Source organism: Chiroxiphia lanceolata, chromosome 5 (assembly GCF_009829145.1).
Source record: "Chiroxiphia lanceolata isolate bChiLan1 chromosome 5, bChiLan1.pri, whole genome shotgun sequence".
In the NCBI taxonomy this organism is placed as follows: domain Eukaryota; kingdom Metazoa; phylum Chordata; class Aves; order Passeriformes; family Pipridae; genus Chiroxiphia; species Chiroxiphia lanceolata.
Window position 1 is genome coordinate 9285952 of NC_045641.1, and position 13687 is coordinate 9299638.

A 13687-nucleotide genomic window follows, 5' to 3' on the forward strand; every position below is an offset into this window, starting at 1 on the left:
GGCTTCAGACAGAAAATGTGTAGGTTATAATTTTGCGTGTCTGATCGAGGAAAGGAAATTTTTATGTACAACTGTCTCTGAAGATGGCCAAACCACTTATTCTTGCATAAGAAACTATTAGCTAAGAACTGGGGTAACTAAATGACACCTTTAAGGCATAAAATATTCCTCCTTAACTGGATACCTGTTTGTTGTTTTGTCTCTTTTCTAAATAATGAAGAACCAAGAAGCAACCAACTGGAAACAAAATCATGTAAAGGGAGAACCGAAAGGTATTCACATTGATAATATGAGATAAAAATAGCATCATTAACTTTTAATAAAATGTATTCCTCATTCTGAGTTATTAGGAAGTATCTGATTGCCATAGTATTAATCTTTTGACCACTACATTTTTATTTCCTCCTCAGTGATCAGTGGAAAATCTGTCATGCCATATTTCATCTTCATCTTCAACAAACAACTAACAGTTTCATTTATTTTTTTCATTTGAGAGACTTTAGTAATTGTTTAGTAGCAAAAATATCATCAAAAATACATTCCCCTAGGGAAATCAGTAGTTTGATTTTCATCCATAACTAACCATACAGATTGCTGTGACCCATGTACTAATTGTAAGTCAGGCACATGGAGTTGATTTCAGGAATAAGATACAGCAATATGTCTGTTTTTTTTTAGTGCAACCTATAAAGAAATCCCTTAAGAAGTATGCGTTTGAAGAAAGAAACATTTATTTCACCAATTTTTTATAGGTTAGCCAAAGCACCAATATATATCCCAAGCAGTATTGACATTCACCTGTAATTAGTCATAGAAATAACGTTACTGCAAAGAACAGTGTTTTAAGGACAGTATGTTTCCATATTTACTTGTCAAAACCCAGTCCTTCTGGAATTAAGAGCACTGCAATTTAATTGAAATTCTTTTTCTTCCTCCAGAGCATTAATTTATCATGTAATTTTGTGGCTAGTTTGAAGTACAAGTTCATGTTCAGTCAAACTCTTTTGCTTAATGAATATTGTCTAAATTTGATCTTGGATCAAAGAGAACTCACTGTGTATGAAACAAGAGAAATAACACTTCCCTGTCCTGGAGACATTATATATAAACACATCTAGTTTCACACAGGCTTATGATCCAATTCCTGATAACAAAAGAAAAGACCTAAAATATTTCTAATCTGAAAATTCCATAGAGGACCAAGTTTTATTATTATTTCCTCTTATTTCCTTGTAACAAACAAGATCTGGCAACATTCTTCTCCCATCAGTTAGCACATCTTCCTGAGGGTCAGTGGGATCATCCAAGTGGTGGTTGTGCTACGTTCGTTGAGATTCCAGAAGATATTATTGAGTGATTACTCACCTGCTGGATTAGCTTTCTCACTTTCTTGTTGTGTCCTGTCAGCACTCTCACCTAATATGCTGCACTAGCTAACAAGCAGTTTGGTGTAACCATTCCTTCCAGTACTGCTGAGGTAAAAGAGCCAAGGCCAGTTTGTAATGGAGACCTTTGAGCCTGTGCAGTGGATTTTTTAGGTGAGATGCAGTATGCGTGGAACTGGGCCCACCCTTTAATCCTAAGGTTCATCTACCAGGGCCGAGCGAGCTTGGACAGTGGCAGTGAGGTCCTCAGGACGTAGGTTTGATTAGAGTGTCCTTCTCTTAGATGGATGGCCTTACAGGGTTAAGCGAGCTCCATCTGCCCCGGTCTGGGATTAGAGTTGTCCTTCTCCTGGGATGACTGCCAGAAGGCTAAAGAGCTCATCCTGCCCGAGGATGTATTGTATCTGACCCTACGGTTTTGACCTGTCTGGCATGGGCAACCCTACCAAGGCATGCACCATCACCAGCATAGCTCGCAGCCACATAGGGGTACACAGGCTACATTACTATTAAAATGATTAGGGCAAGTCTTTCACTTCTTATTTTTCTGCCACCTATCTATATTCAATCCCAAGGAAATACCCAGGAACAATCCTTTGTCCTGACCGCCCTTTCAGGATGTAACGAATATATCCAGAACATACTGAGCCTGGGCAGTAGCTGCAGGTGAGCCAAAAACAAACAAACGAACAAAACTGTTCTGGCCTAATGGAGACCAGAGCAGACATGAATTCCCGCCTCAAAAAGGTGCAGACATAAAGCAGAGTTAGCAGCCACATGATAAACAGATCTTTCCTTCATCTCCTATATCTGTTGTAAGAATTTCTGTATGACGGAATTTGAAAGTTGACTTATCTATATGAACTGCAATGCCAAGTGGACAGGTAGTGATATAAAAAAAATGTTTTACAGATGAAGCACTATAATGCAAGTTGTTATTTAAGTGTTTTTTGAAGCTTTTTCTATTAAATAAATGAAGATATGATTATCTGTGCCCTGTGTCTACTGCATGTTACAGTACTAATGAAGATACAGGTTTCATTAACTTCAGTGAAGGCCACATAGCTCCTTTTGTGGTTGCTCACCTTCTTTAGATCTGCAAACATAGTTAGAAAGAGACAGAAAGAAAGAGAGAATTCCTGCTGTGGTTCAGTGTATCGTCATCAGAAGAAAGAGGCAGCCTTTAGAACTGGTTTTAAGTTATGGTTATGGCAATTCTTGGACCACCCCAGCTTTAAATTTTCTAAACATTTCATTTTGCTTTATGGTTATAATGTTTAGAATTTGTTACTGATTCTAGTAGCTGCAGATCTACTTATTTATATCATGCTCCTGAGTTTACATTTCACTCTATCAGTTAAACTTAAACCAGTTCACACAATATGTCAGAAGTATTTTGTGTTAGAGTTCTTAGATTTACGGGTTCAACGATTTCATTACAATTGCTCTGGATCTGCAGCAGCTGTAGCAAATCAAGCTATGGTTCACAGACTTTACATAGCAACTCACAATTAATTTGGAGTTCTTTTAATGGACTTCCTTACTGTACATAAAGAGTGCAAATGTACATGGAACCTTTTTTTTTTTTCCATTAAGAAAACTCATTGTCTTTCTCTTTAAGACAATAATTATAGATAATCTACCCCAGCAATCAAATACAGGATTTGCACTTCAATTTTCAAATACTCTTTACTTATAGGTTTCCAGGAATTGTTTTTTTATTTATCTGTCAGCATTTACTTAACTGGAGATTTTACTGTGAAACAAACCGAGGTTTGACAGAGATCTGTTGTATTTGCCTTATTAACAGAAAATAAGCAGTAAACCCACCTTGTTTACTCTTCAGAGACCCAGCACTGTACTACATGAGGACTCCAGAGTCCTGGGGCATCTGTGTTTGTACTCATCTAAGACTGAATCCTAATATTTGAACATCTGTGTTGCCATCTTTCCACCCACTGTTTAAAACCTTATAAGAAGTCTCCTAAAACACCCCTTGAGGTAAGAATATGTACCTGTCCAACCGAAAAGATGCTGAGGCAGAGAGATTGACTGCCTTGCCTGAGGCCATGCATTTCTCTTGAGTTGAAATTGTGTGTACCTTTCCACTACTTGCTTTGCTACAAAACTTGTTGTGTAAGGGTGTAATACTTGCAACCCTTACACAGCAATTTGAGGACTGTAATGAGAAGTTTCACCCTGTGAGAACATTAACCTAGGGAAAAAAATCAAACTCCTGTATATACTGGTATGTGAACTTTCCCTTTCTCATCTATTCTGTTAGGTTTCTTTCCAGTGCAGGCATCTTTCACCGTGCCCAGTAGCCATTCCCAGCTTTCCCATGGCAGCACCTCTTGCTGACAGCCAAAGCCAGAATATCAAACAGCAGCTACAGCTTCTGCTTCTGTGCCTTTGCCCCAGCCCTTCCCTCGGCAGGCAGGGAAGGAGCCTGAGGCACCCTCACAGCCCACCCTGCTTGAGAATCAGGTTTCAGACAAAAAAGCTTTGTCCTTGGGCACAGATATGAAAATCAGCTTGTTTGGGTATTTCTGACTCTACTGGAGCTCCAGCCTGGGTCATGTGTTTGTAGGGAGGCAAGGAGTTGTGTAATGGCTGGGATGTGTGGGGGTTAGAAATGCACGTGAGTGCATGCAAGCTCAGGCTGGTGGGGGAATTGCCCTTATTTGTATATATGTCTTGTTTGAATAGACCTGCTGCACCCTATGTCTTATCTAAATACAAAATAAGGCCCACAGTTTCAAGCAGCTCCCGTATGCTTTCCCTCCTCCAGTTCACTTTAACCAGCCAGAAAATGAAAACAGAACTTTAAAACTGGGGAAATTGTTTTGAACTTGTCAAACTAACTTACTGATACCACCTCAGGATACCCAAAGTATACGTATTCAATCTGTTGAGCATCTAAGATCCCAGCTGAAGCCCAGGAAAATTAATAAATAACATCCTACAACAACTTGGATGGGAGTTTTAGAGAGAGGTGAGATTTGGGAGTTTGCACTTATGTTTGCTTTACTCACTGAATATGATTTTAGCTTTAATAGTGTAAGCCCACATTTTGATTTTTGTGTCCTGTTTGAAAATACATACCATAAATTAGAAAGAGTATTAAATTTTCCATAACAAGATCCTTCAAAGAAAAAAATCCATTTGGAATGTCTCAGACTCAGAAGTGTTTACATTTTGTAGACTTATGATGAGAGAGAATGAGTTTTTGAGAAATTTATTAATTGTATTTTTTTTTTTTAGGAAAAATACAAGAATCACAGAATCACAACCAAAGGGGAATCTTCACTAACCTTAACAGGCACCAGATCATGCTCCTTTACAGCAGATCTTAATGGTCAAATGCAGAACACTTGTATGCCTCAGTACTACAGAAAGGTGCCAATAATAACAGTCCCACTGGGTAGATGATAAACTCATCCATGTTGGGGTCTGTGCTTGGAGGCAGAGCCTGTATTGCCTTCTCCACTGACAATATCTCAAATACTCATGCTGAGCTACTGCCAGACAGCTGGCACATCAGCATAAAATCCACTGCAACCTGCAGTTGTGTGCAAGAAATGGAGCAAATAGCTGTGTGATTTAGCTTGTGCTCCTGTGGTTTAACTGCTGCTAGCACAGTTTCCAGCTGATTCAAAGCAAGCCCAGGTATGTGAACATGACCTGCTCTTGGAGAACTAACAGGTAGACATGACCTCCTCCCTGCTCCTGATTATGCAGCAGCCTCCAGGAGTCCTTGGGCACTCTGATGATTTACTTCTGCCCTTTCACTGGAGCTGTGTTTTTCCTCTGTCCTAGTAGTTCGTATGTTTTGTTCTTCTTGAACAGATATGTCTGCTCTCATCCATGTATCCTACTATTACATTTAATACCATTTCATTGTAGTATTGTTCTGGGTTCTTTTCAGTTTGCTGGCATACAGTAATTTCTTATTAAATCTTTCTCTCCAAATATCATTATCTTTGGTTGACTACCAAATTTGTTTTAGTGCATTATTGTCAAAGCATATATTAGTTTTCACTTGCCTTTCTTTGTGATTCTTTTTCTGTATAAAACAGTGTAAAGTGTAAAGACTTAAAATGGATTTAATGCTCCATCCCACTAAAAAAAGGGCAATTGTTAGTGTCTAAAATGCACCTTGCATAATCCTAAATGATTATATGAATGAGATCTTAATTAGAGAGAACTTTATTCTATAATTAATGTATTCCAGACATCTGTAGTTTTCATTTATAAAAATCTAGTTCTTGCCATGGGTATATTTTTAAGTGACACATGATGTAAAAAAAGAGATGAAGTTTTCTGGTATTTGTTAGTTGCAAATACCAAGGTGGCTGCTTGGCACTCGTAAATCTGATGCTGTTTATCATCACAACAGTTTGATCAGGCTTTTTTTTTTTTTTTAATACTGACCAATCCCAGAGGTATCTAGTCAGATAAGTAATTTTACTGACATGTATAGATGTTTTAAGATTTGAGACTTACAGATATTTAAAATGTGAAGGGGAGAAGCTACTGTCTAAAAGCACATGGGGGGGGCAGAAATAAGATTTAAAAGCAGAACCTTTTTCCTTAAAGTAGGAAAGGATATGCAACTGGAATCTTTTATTCTGATCCACTTGGTAGCATGCTGTTTAATGACTCTAAGTGATAATGTACTTAAATGGTTAATGCAAGGGTTGATCCTCCTCTAAAACTGAGCTGGGAACAAAAGCTGAAATGACTTTTGGAAAGGGAGGGACGGGAGGAATTCTGACCCTTCTCCCGGCGCTTTACAACGTGAAACCACAAAGCAATTGAGGAATCAACTCACGGCATGTGGATTAAAACGCTTCCTAGAAGCAGCTAGTACTGTACATTGCCTCAACCCTCCCTGAACTTTCTCAGTGAATACAGCAGCCTGACAGCCTGGCTTCCCGCTGGGTGGATCCTGCAACTCCAGGAGGGAATGGCACTTCTTGTTTTTAATTAGCAAAGGTGAAAGGTGAATTAAAACTAGCTGTTTGGCAAGTCAGAGCAAGGGGCTGAATTCTGAAGAGCACCAAGGAGGAGGGTGCTTTCTCCTTTTTTCCTTTTTTTTTTTTTTTTCCCTCCCTCCTTCTCTGAATGAATTGCCTTGCAGGAGGGACTGAAAATACAGCTTCTTCCTGAATCCAGTGGCAGAGTTACTAGAGACAGCTCAAGACACAACACTGCAGAGTAACGCCTTGGAATGTCCTCGCACTTTATAAACAATTGTCCTAGGGAGGGAATATTTTTACATGACATTTGCACAGCTTGACAAATGGCTAGCTGAGGCTGTGTGCTGCTCTGATGAACGTTGAATATCATACAGAGATACCCCACAAACTGACCAAAGAGAGTGATCTAACTGCACTGGGAAAGTAGAAGTGGAAGTTGGAGCCTTAAAAACGCCCCACCAAAACAACTAACAAACAACAGCATTTAAGTGAAGAGAGCAAGAAATTTATCTTGGGCAGGATGGCATCTGCCCAGGACCTTTTAATCCTGGCACTATATGGCTTGTTACTAGAGTTACCGGCTGGATGTCACGCAGCGGATACGAGGCAGCCAAGGTTACGTCTGTCACATAAAGGTAGGTCAGTGTGTCAGGTTTTTAAAGACTTTATGCTAATGCAGGTTCAATGACTTCACCGAATGTACTGCATAGGGGTTAAATTATGGTCCTCTGACAGAGTAAAATGTTCTTGTTAAGGACTCTTGTGAATTGTTTCCTTGTACTAAACTGCATCCTTGAGCAAGTTTACTGAATTCTGGAAGACTTCAGATACTTACAAGTGATGATTTTATCCTACTGAAATACTCTAACAAAAAGTGTGTTAGATTTGCATGTCATTCTCACTTATTCTCCATGCTGTAAGGAGGCTGCCAGGTCTCTTAATAAGAGGGAAAGAAATGGAGAAGATAATCTGAAATTATTGCTGAATAAATGCACTCTTGTGCATCATGTAACCCTTAAACAATTAAATGTCTGTTTCACTTTTAGAATTCTATCTGTCTACAAATATAGCTAAGGCAAAAAGACTGAATTCCTGTGAACCATATGATTCATTTTCTAAACTAGCAAGTGTCATCACACTATAATTAAAATGACTAACTGCCAATGTAAGTCTGTTTGCAGTTTAACTGAGTTACCCAAAGAAAAAAGTGTTATTTTTTCTGACATATGTATGTAGAATACTTACAACTTTTTTGTTTGTTTGTTTTAAATTATTTAAGTTTCAGTTACCTGAAGCCTGAACCATTCTTCCTTAGCCCATTCAGAGTGTCCTTATTCAGTTCTGGATTGCATGTGATTTAAACTCTTCACTATGGTTTGGGTTTAATCCTGTATATATATAAATACCTGTGTACAACCATGGCATTTCAGTTCTCTGCAGCAGTACATACATTCGTAAATTATATATTTAGATATGTGTGACAGATAACTATTGCAGTAGGAGCAAAAAATGTGTGTACAAGACAAACTGATGATTGGCCAATTAATAATGTTTTGATATTACCTCTTATGCATAGATGAAAAGAAAATGCTTTTCTGCTGACATTGTTGGGAATGAGCAAATTCTAATTTACTCAAGAACATTTCAGTGGTTATGCAATTGATAACTAAGCTGCATCAGTGTGAAGTACATTAGAACACTTATTTTAAGTATGGATAAAATTTCAGAATTAACATCAGCCAGAGCTCCATGTGTTGACAGGTTTACTCTAAACAAGGTTTAATTGTGTTTTATATAGCAAGCTAAATTACCAGTTATAAGGATGGGAGAAGCTGAATAGGATAATTGGTCTGAATGTCTTGCTAGGAAGCTATAAGAAATGGGGTTTGCTTTTATAGGGCAGTGAAACACATTTTAAAAGAATAAATATTTGTCATGAAAAGCTTTCTTGTAAGTAAACAATTAACTGCTCTAAATGAAATAAATAATATGACCTCTCAATATATAAACCACTCATGCTTTAACCTATGATTTCAGAGTACAGTAGGAATGCTGATTATATAATCCTTTCACATCTTTTGCTGTTGAAAATGTGCATTTGAACACTGATTTATTTCTAGCTGTAATTACAAGGGCTATAATTATTATTGATATTTGTTTGCTTGTGATGGGGAAGAGAGATGAGAAAAGCACAATAGATGAGACAAATAGATCTAGTGTTATGTTGGTTCAGGACTTTGGCTTAACTGCCAATTTTGGCAAGCTCCCCACTATGGTGCTGCAACTATTAACTGCTTCTCTGCTCACTTGTAGTACTAATTGCTTTTCTGATGGTTGGAATAAGTATACACACTACATACTACTTCTCTTTTCAGCAGTGAGCCAGCAATTTGGCCATAACACATCATAACTCTGACATGATAAGCCTAATATTTTCAAAGCGATCTTAAAACATCCATTTCTCACAGAGGGCCAAATGAGGGCCCTGCCCGATGGCAGTTCACTCAGATCCAATGACACAGGAAGATTTGTCCTCATAAATTCCCTCCCATAAAAACATATATTTCACCTTGTACAATACCCCATCTCATTTTTCACACTTATGAAATGTGACTGATTTTACAAGCTGTGTTGCAGTCAGTGAGTGCCTGACCACCTATCCCCAGCCAAAAGCTGGAAATGGCATACCTGCCTGCCACCCTGGGAACAGCTCCTGCAATCCTCCCAGCCAAAAGAATGTAGCGACCAAGCATGAAGACAATGAGCAAATGTCGCTGCTGTATTCACTAATCAAAGAGGAACAGCAGGAGGGTCCCTCATCTTAATTGCTTTTACTCCATCAAAAGGCTGCTGTGGGTACCAGTGAGGTGCAGGGTAGTTACAAAGAAGTGGTCATGCAACCTCTGTGCACAGAGTTGTTTCAGCCTGTCCTGTGAGTTGCTGCTGTGGTACAGAGGATGAAGCCCACTTGCATACATTTTCAATAGCTGTAAACTCAGTTAAAAATTTCACTGCAAAAACCTTGAAACCTGAAAGTGAGCAGGTCTGTTCACTGCCTCTCCTTGGAACTGCAGGTGCTCATGGCTAATTGGGATTCAGGCCATTGCAAGATCTGCTAGTGCTGACTGGAAAGTTAAAGGCTCTGTGATGAGTATGACATATGGACATGAGATTTTTTTGTTATGAAAGAGTACTTAATTAATCTATTTTAAAGTCTTGTTTCTTTAAGGAGCCAGAATAAGGCTTCTACAAATTAGAGACTCATTTGGTTTTTATAAATTCACAAATTTCTCTTTTTTTTCTTCTTTAAAAGTGATGGTGAGTGAAAGTGAGGTAGTGATCTGACAGTGAATGAGAACCTTTTGCTCTCGCTGCGAACCAGACCTTCACCTGCAGCGCACACGTGTCTCCAAACCCACAGCAACAAGATCAGGTCCTAACCCTGGTGCAGAGGGGTCACCTGACGGATAGGAATACCACAATCCCCTTGACAATTACTGTGCAACCCCTGTTTGACTCTATGGCCATTTACTCTGCTTCAGTGGGAGTTAATGAAAGTCTTGCATTCTTGAACTACTGTTAAACCTGTCAAGTCAATGCAAAATGGTAATGGTGATTTTAGGTAAAGTAGAAGATGGTCTTTATTCACAGTAAACTCAAACGCAGATTTTACCATTCCTTTATATGAGATCAGAACTTAATCCTATAACCACCTTGCAGTCATTTTACGGTTCTAACTTCATTTTTAATAAGTTGAACTATGTTTATACCCAGGACTTGAAGATGTTTTCCTCAAACAATCAGCTTGTGTCTATTAGAAATTTTACACTGCAATTAGTAGCACTTGTGGTATTAGTGGTATGATTGCACTAAAGGTCAGTGTTTGATGATGACCAACTAAGATCTGTGTGCTCCACTAGCTTCATGTTGATTTGTAGAGATAAAAATATTGCAGAGAAATAGATTTCTACATTATTAAGTTACAGGTTGACAACTACCTTTTAAAAATCATTAGCTCATTTTACATACAGTACAGACCCTGGCTAATTAGGTGTTAATTGAAGCCAAGCTTCAACCCCTATTCTTTATAGGCTGCTGGTTAAATTCTTTCCCAGTATCCCGCAGTTTGAGTTCTCGCAATGGGAAATATACAATTAAGGTGAAATCAGCACACACTGCGTGTTAAAAAGAAACTATTTACATTACAGATTGAAATGGATTGGGTTTCCAGAGGACAGGAGGGATATATTTATATAAACCTCATAGAGCTGCACTGGAAGCATGAGGACCTAAAAGACTCGTGAAAGATGTAACTGTATAATTCAAGTATTATGCATGGTGTGCTGTGTATTTCTAACTGGTTTTGGATTTTTTTTTTCTCTAGTTCACGAATACGGTAAGGAACAAAGGTAATATAGTATGAAAATGAGATGAGTGGTCTCTATACAATTTTATTGCCACAATGGGATCTGGTGCAGTCAGTTATGTGCAGCGATTTGCAGATCTTGAGGGATATGTTTTCTGTTTTACCCAGTACATTGCTCTTGAGTGACTTGACAAATTTTGGAATTACCTGACCTCAGGTTGTGTAGCTAAGCACTGGACAATGCTCTTGGCTGGAAAACGTATGATTAAGAAGCAGTTGTGCCTGTCTCACCCATCCAAATATCTCTCTTTTACTTGATTGCAACTTTCTACAGTAGAGTCAAGCTGCAGCAGGCAGAAGGAGAAGACTGAACTTAAAAGGAATTCATCTGGGTTAAAAAATTTATTCTCCAAGCATAAATACTTCAAACAAAAGCAGCAGATAGCGAAGGAAGGGAGAGCTGAAATTTTGCAGACAAAAAGTGATACTTCCCATGTATTCAGATTTTAGTACGTAAAATGTATAATATAAAATATTTAATGTAGAAGAATTTAGGTTTCTTAGGGCTAGTAATAATCTTTGAGGGCTGCTGAGATCTGTTACAGCAGAAAAAATGTTTCATTGTCATTTGTAGGGACCAGAGTTTCAGCACACCTACTTTAGCTTTCTTGATATTTGCAATTTAGATTTTTTTTTAACTAACACTAAGAGTTTCACTATGCTTATCCATGACATCTTACTCTCTCTGTTCTTTAGCTAGGTGGCAGTAAAATTTACTCAGAGGCTAACAACTCAATTGAGTAACAAAAAATGTAGGGTTTTTTTAGATAGGCATTTCTGAATTCTGAAGCAGCAAATATATTTAATACAAGTATAATATTTTCAATTAGTAATCAACTGGCCACACAAATCATGGCTAATTAATGACTAGCCACATAACCTATAACTGAATCATGACTGATTCAATTTCATACATGAAAATGTTTTCTATTTTTAATAGCTTTCCCTCTAAGAGAATTTTGGTTTTGAATGACTCGAAAAGATTAGTTTTCCTACCAAAGCAAATTCAAGTGCAAGAAAGTTGTTAATTCACACTAGATGTAAATCACTTTGTACCAGAAAAAGGATTTGACTTGTGGTCTTTGCTTACATATATTTCAGAGAAGTCTACATCTGAAAAAGATATATGATATTGTGTATGTATCTTTAAAACATATGTGCATATATATATAACAGATTGAATTTTTATATTTCTTACACTGAATTAAAGAGCAGTATCATTCCAAGGGTGTAAGAAGTAAAGACCTGTATTATGGCTCCACATCTAAATGTGCCTGGCTATAAGGGCTGATAGCCAGAATTATGAGAGTTTGGAAAAACCAAACACAATTTTTAGCAAATGCTCGAGGCCACATAGAACTCAACCTCAGTTTAGAAATGTCCTAGAGAAATATGCACTCTAGGCCACTTCTGGGGCAGAGAGAAGGGTTTTTACATCCCATCTCCCACCTGAGAGGCAACTGATTGTTCGCCAACACTTAGGACAAGATTTAGGTTTATTATTCATCCATATCACAAGAGGTGACTGCTAGGAAGTTCAGGAGTGCTTACAAGTAATCCTGGAGTGACTTGCTCACTGAGACAGGAATATTTTTGGCAGAGAATTCATGCTAGTTCCTTTCATAACTGCATTTTGTTGACAAAGGCTTCTGTAAGTATTGCTGCAGCAGAACTCTGAAGCGATAAGCACCGCCGCCGGGGATGCAAGAAGCAGACGGTTTGCTGCCTAACATCAATCACTTGCCTGTTTTTGCTTTAAAGAACTAAGTACCATCTGAAGGTGCAAGACCAGAATATCCTGCATGCTGCTGCTTCTCTGCAGCTAACTCCCTGCTTTCAAAGTGATAACACCATCTGCTATTTTAAACTCTTCATCAGATATCGTACTCATCATTATTTCACTGAAAACAAGTGTTATATTTTATTGAAATGAAAACAAGATTAATGCTGTTTACATGATTTACAGGATGAGGTGCAAGGGTGAGTATCTGTGTCAGGCCTTTTGAGAAACTTTTGGTCAATAAATATTCTAAAAGTGTGCAATGGAAATATTACATATTATTAAAACTGTTGTCTTGGTTTTCTTCATGTAGCCAGGCAAATATGATGCAGTTATAGCATGCAGACAGCATTAATTAGAAAAATTATAATTTCTTTAAAAAATTCATAGCCAGAAGGGACAAAGATAATAATCTTCATTTTACAGGGAAAAAAAAGCCCTCTTGAGTATACTATTTAAAATGTTTTGTATTGGTTAGTTAATGTTTGGCATTTGTTTAAATCAGTTAAGGATTCAGGATTAAACATGAAAGAACATGTTAAAAGAGAAAAAGAATGAAAATGTTGCATTATAAAAGGCTGTAGTGCACTTCAACTGTAATTTCAAACTCTGTAAAGAAAGGACATAATTAACTTTGAAGAAACAATATTTGAGAAGTTTTAAAAATAAACTCCATCTTTAAATTGGTGAAAAATTTAAATTGCCACCACCAAGATTCAGTTTGAGGAACTGAATCTACTGAGGTTGCTGCATACATTAAAACAAATGAAACAATCAGGATTCTCTCAGAGCACAGCTTCAAAAACAAATATTACCAACTTATTGTTTCCCCACTTTTATCATCTCACATTGACAAATTCCTATTTCCCTTGATCTCAATTCTTCTGATCATCCTTAAGGCTACAAATTCTTATTTTGGAAGAGAGATTTCTTCCTCTTAAAGAATTCAGTTGAAGGCTGACTTCAATGTGCTTCTCCTCTAAGCTTCTTCTGTTAGTTTCAGCTATAAATTGATATGCTTTCCCTTATGCTGCATCCTTTTGGCAAACTGTTTTATAGCAGTCAAAAGACTATTTTTTTTCCCTTTCGAAACAATGTAAAGCAGGAATGTATC

At 37.7% G+C, this 13687-nt stretch overlaps 1 protein-coding gene across 1 annotated transcript in view; it reads left to right on the top strand.

Annotated features, from left to right (window-relative positions):
- Positions 1–6486: 6486 nt before the first annotated feature.
- SEMA3E (semaphorin 3E) overlaps positions 6487–13687 on the top strand; it is a 133240-nt gene continuing 126039 nt past the window's right edge. Inside the window, exon 1 of the mRNA XM_032689271.1 lies at positions 6487–7002. Coding sequence (XP_032545162.1) covers positions 6888–7002 — 115 coding nt within the window. The 5' untranslated portion in view covers positions 6487–6887. The remainder of the gene's footprint in view (positions 7003–13687) is intronic.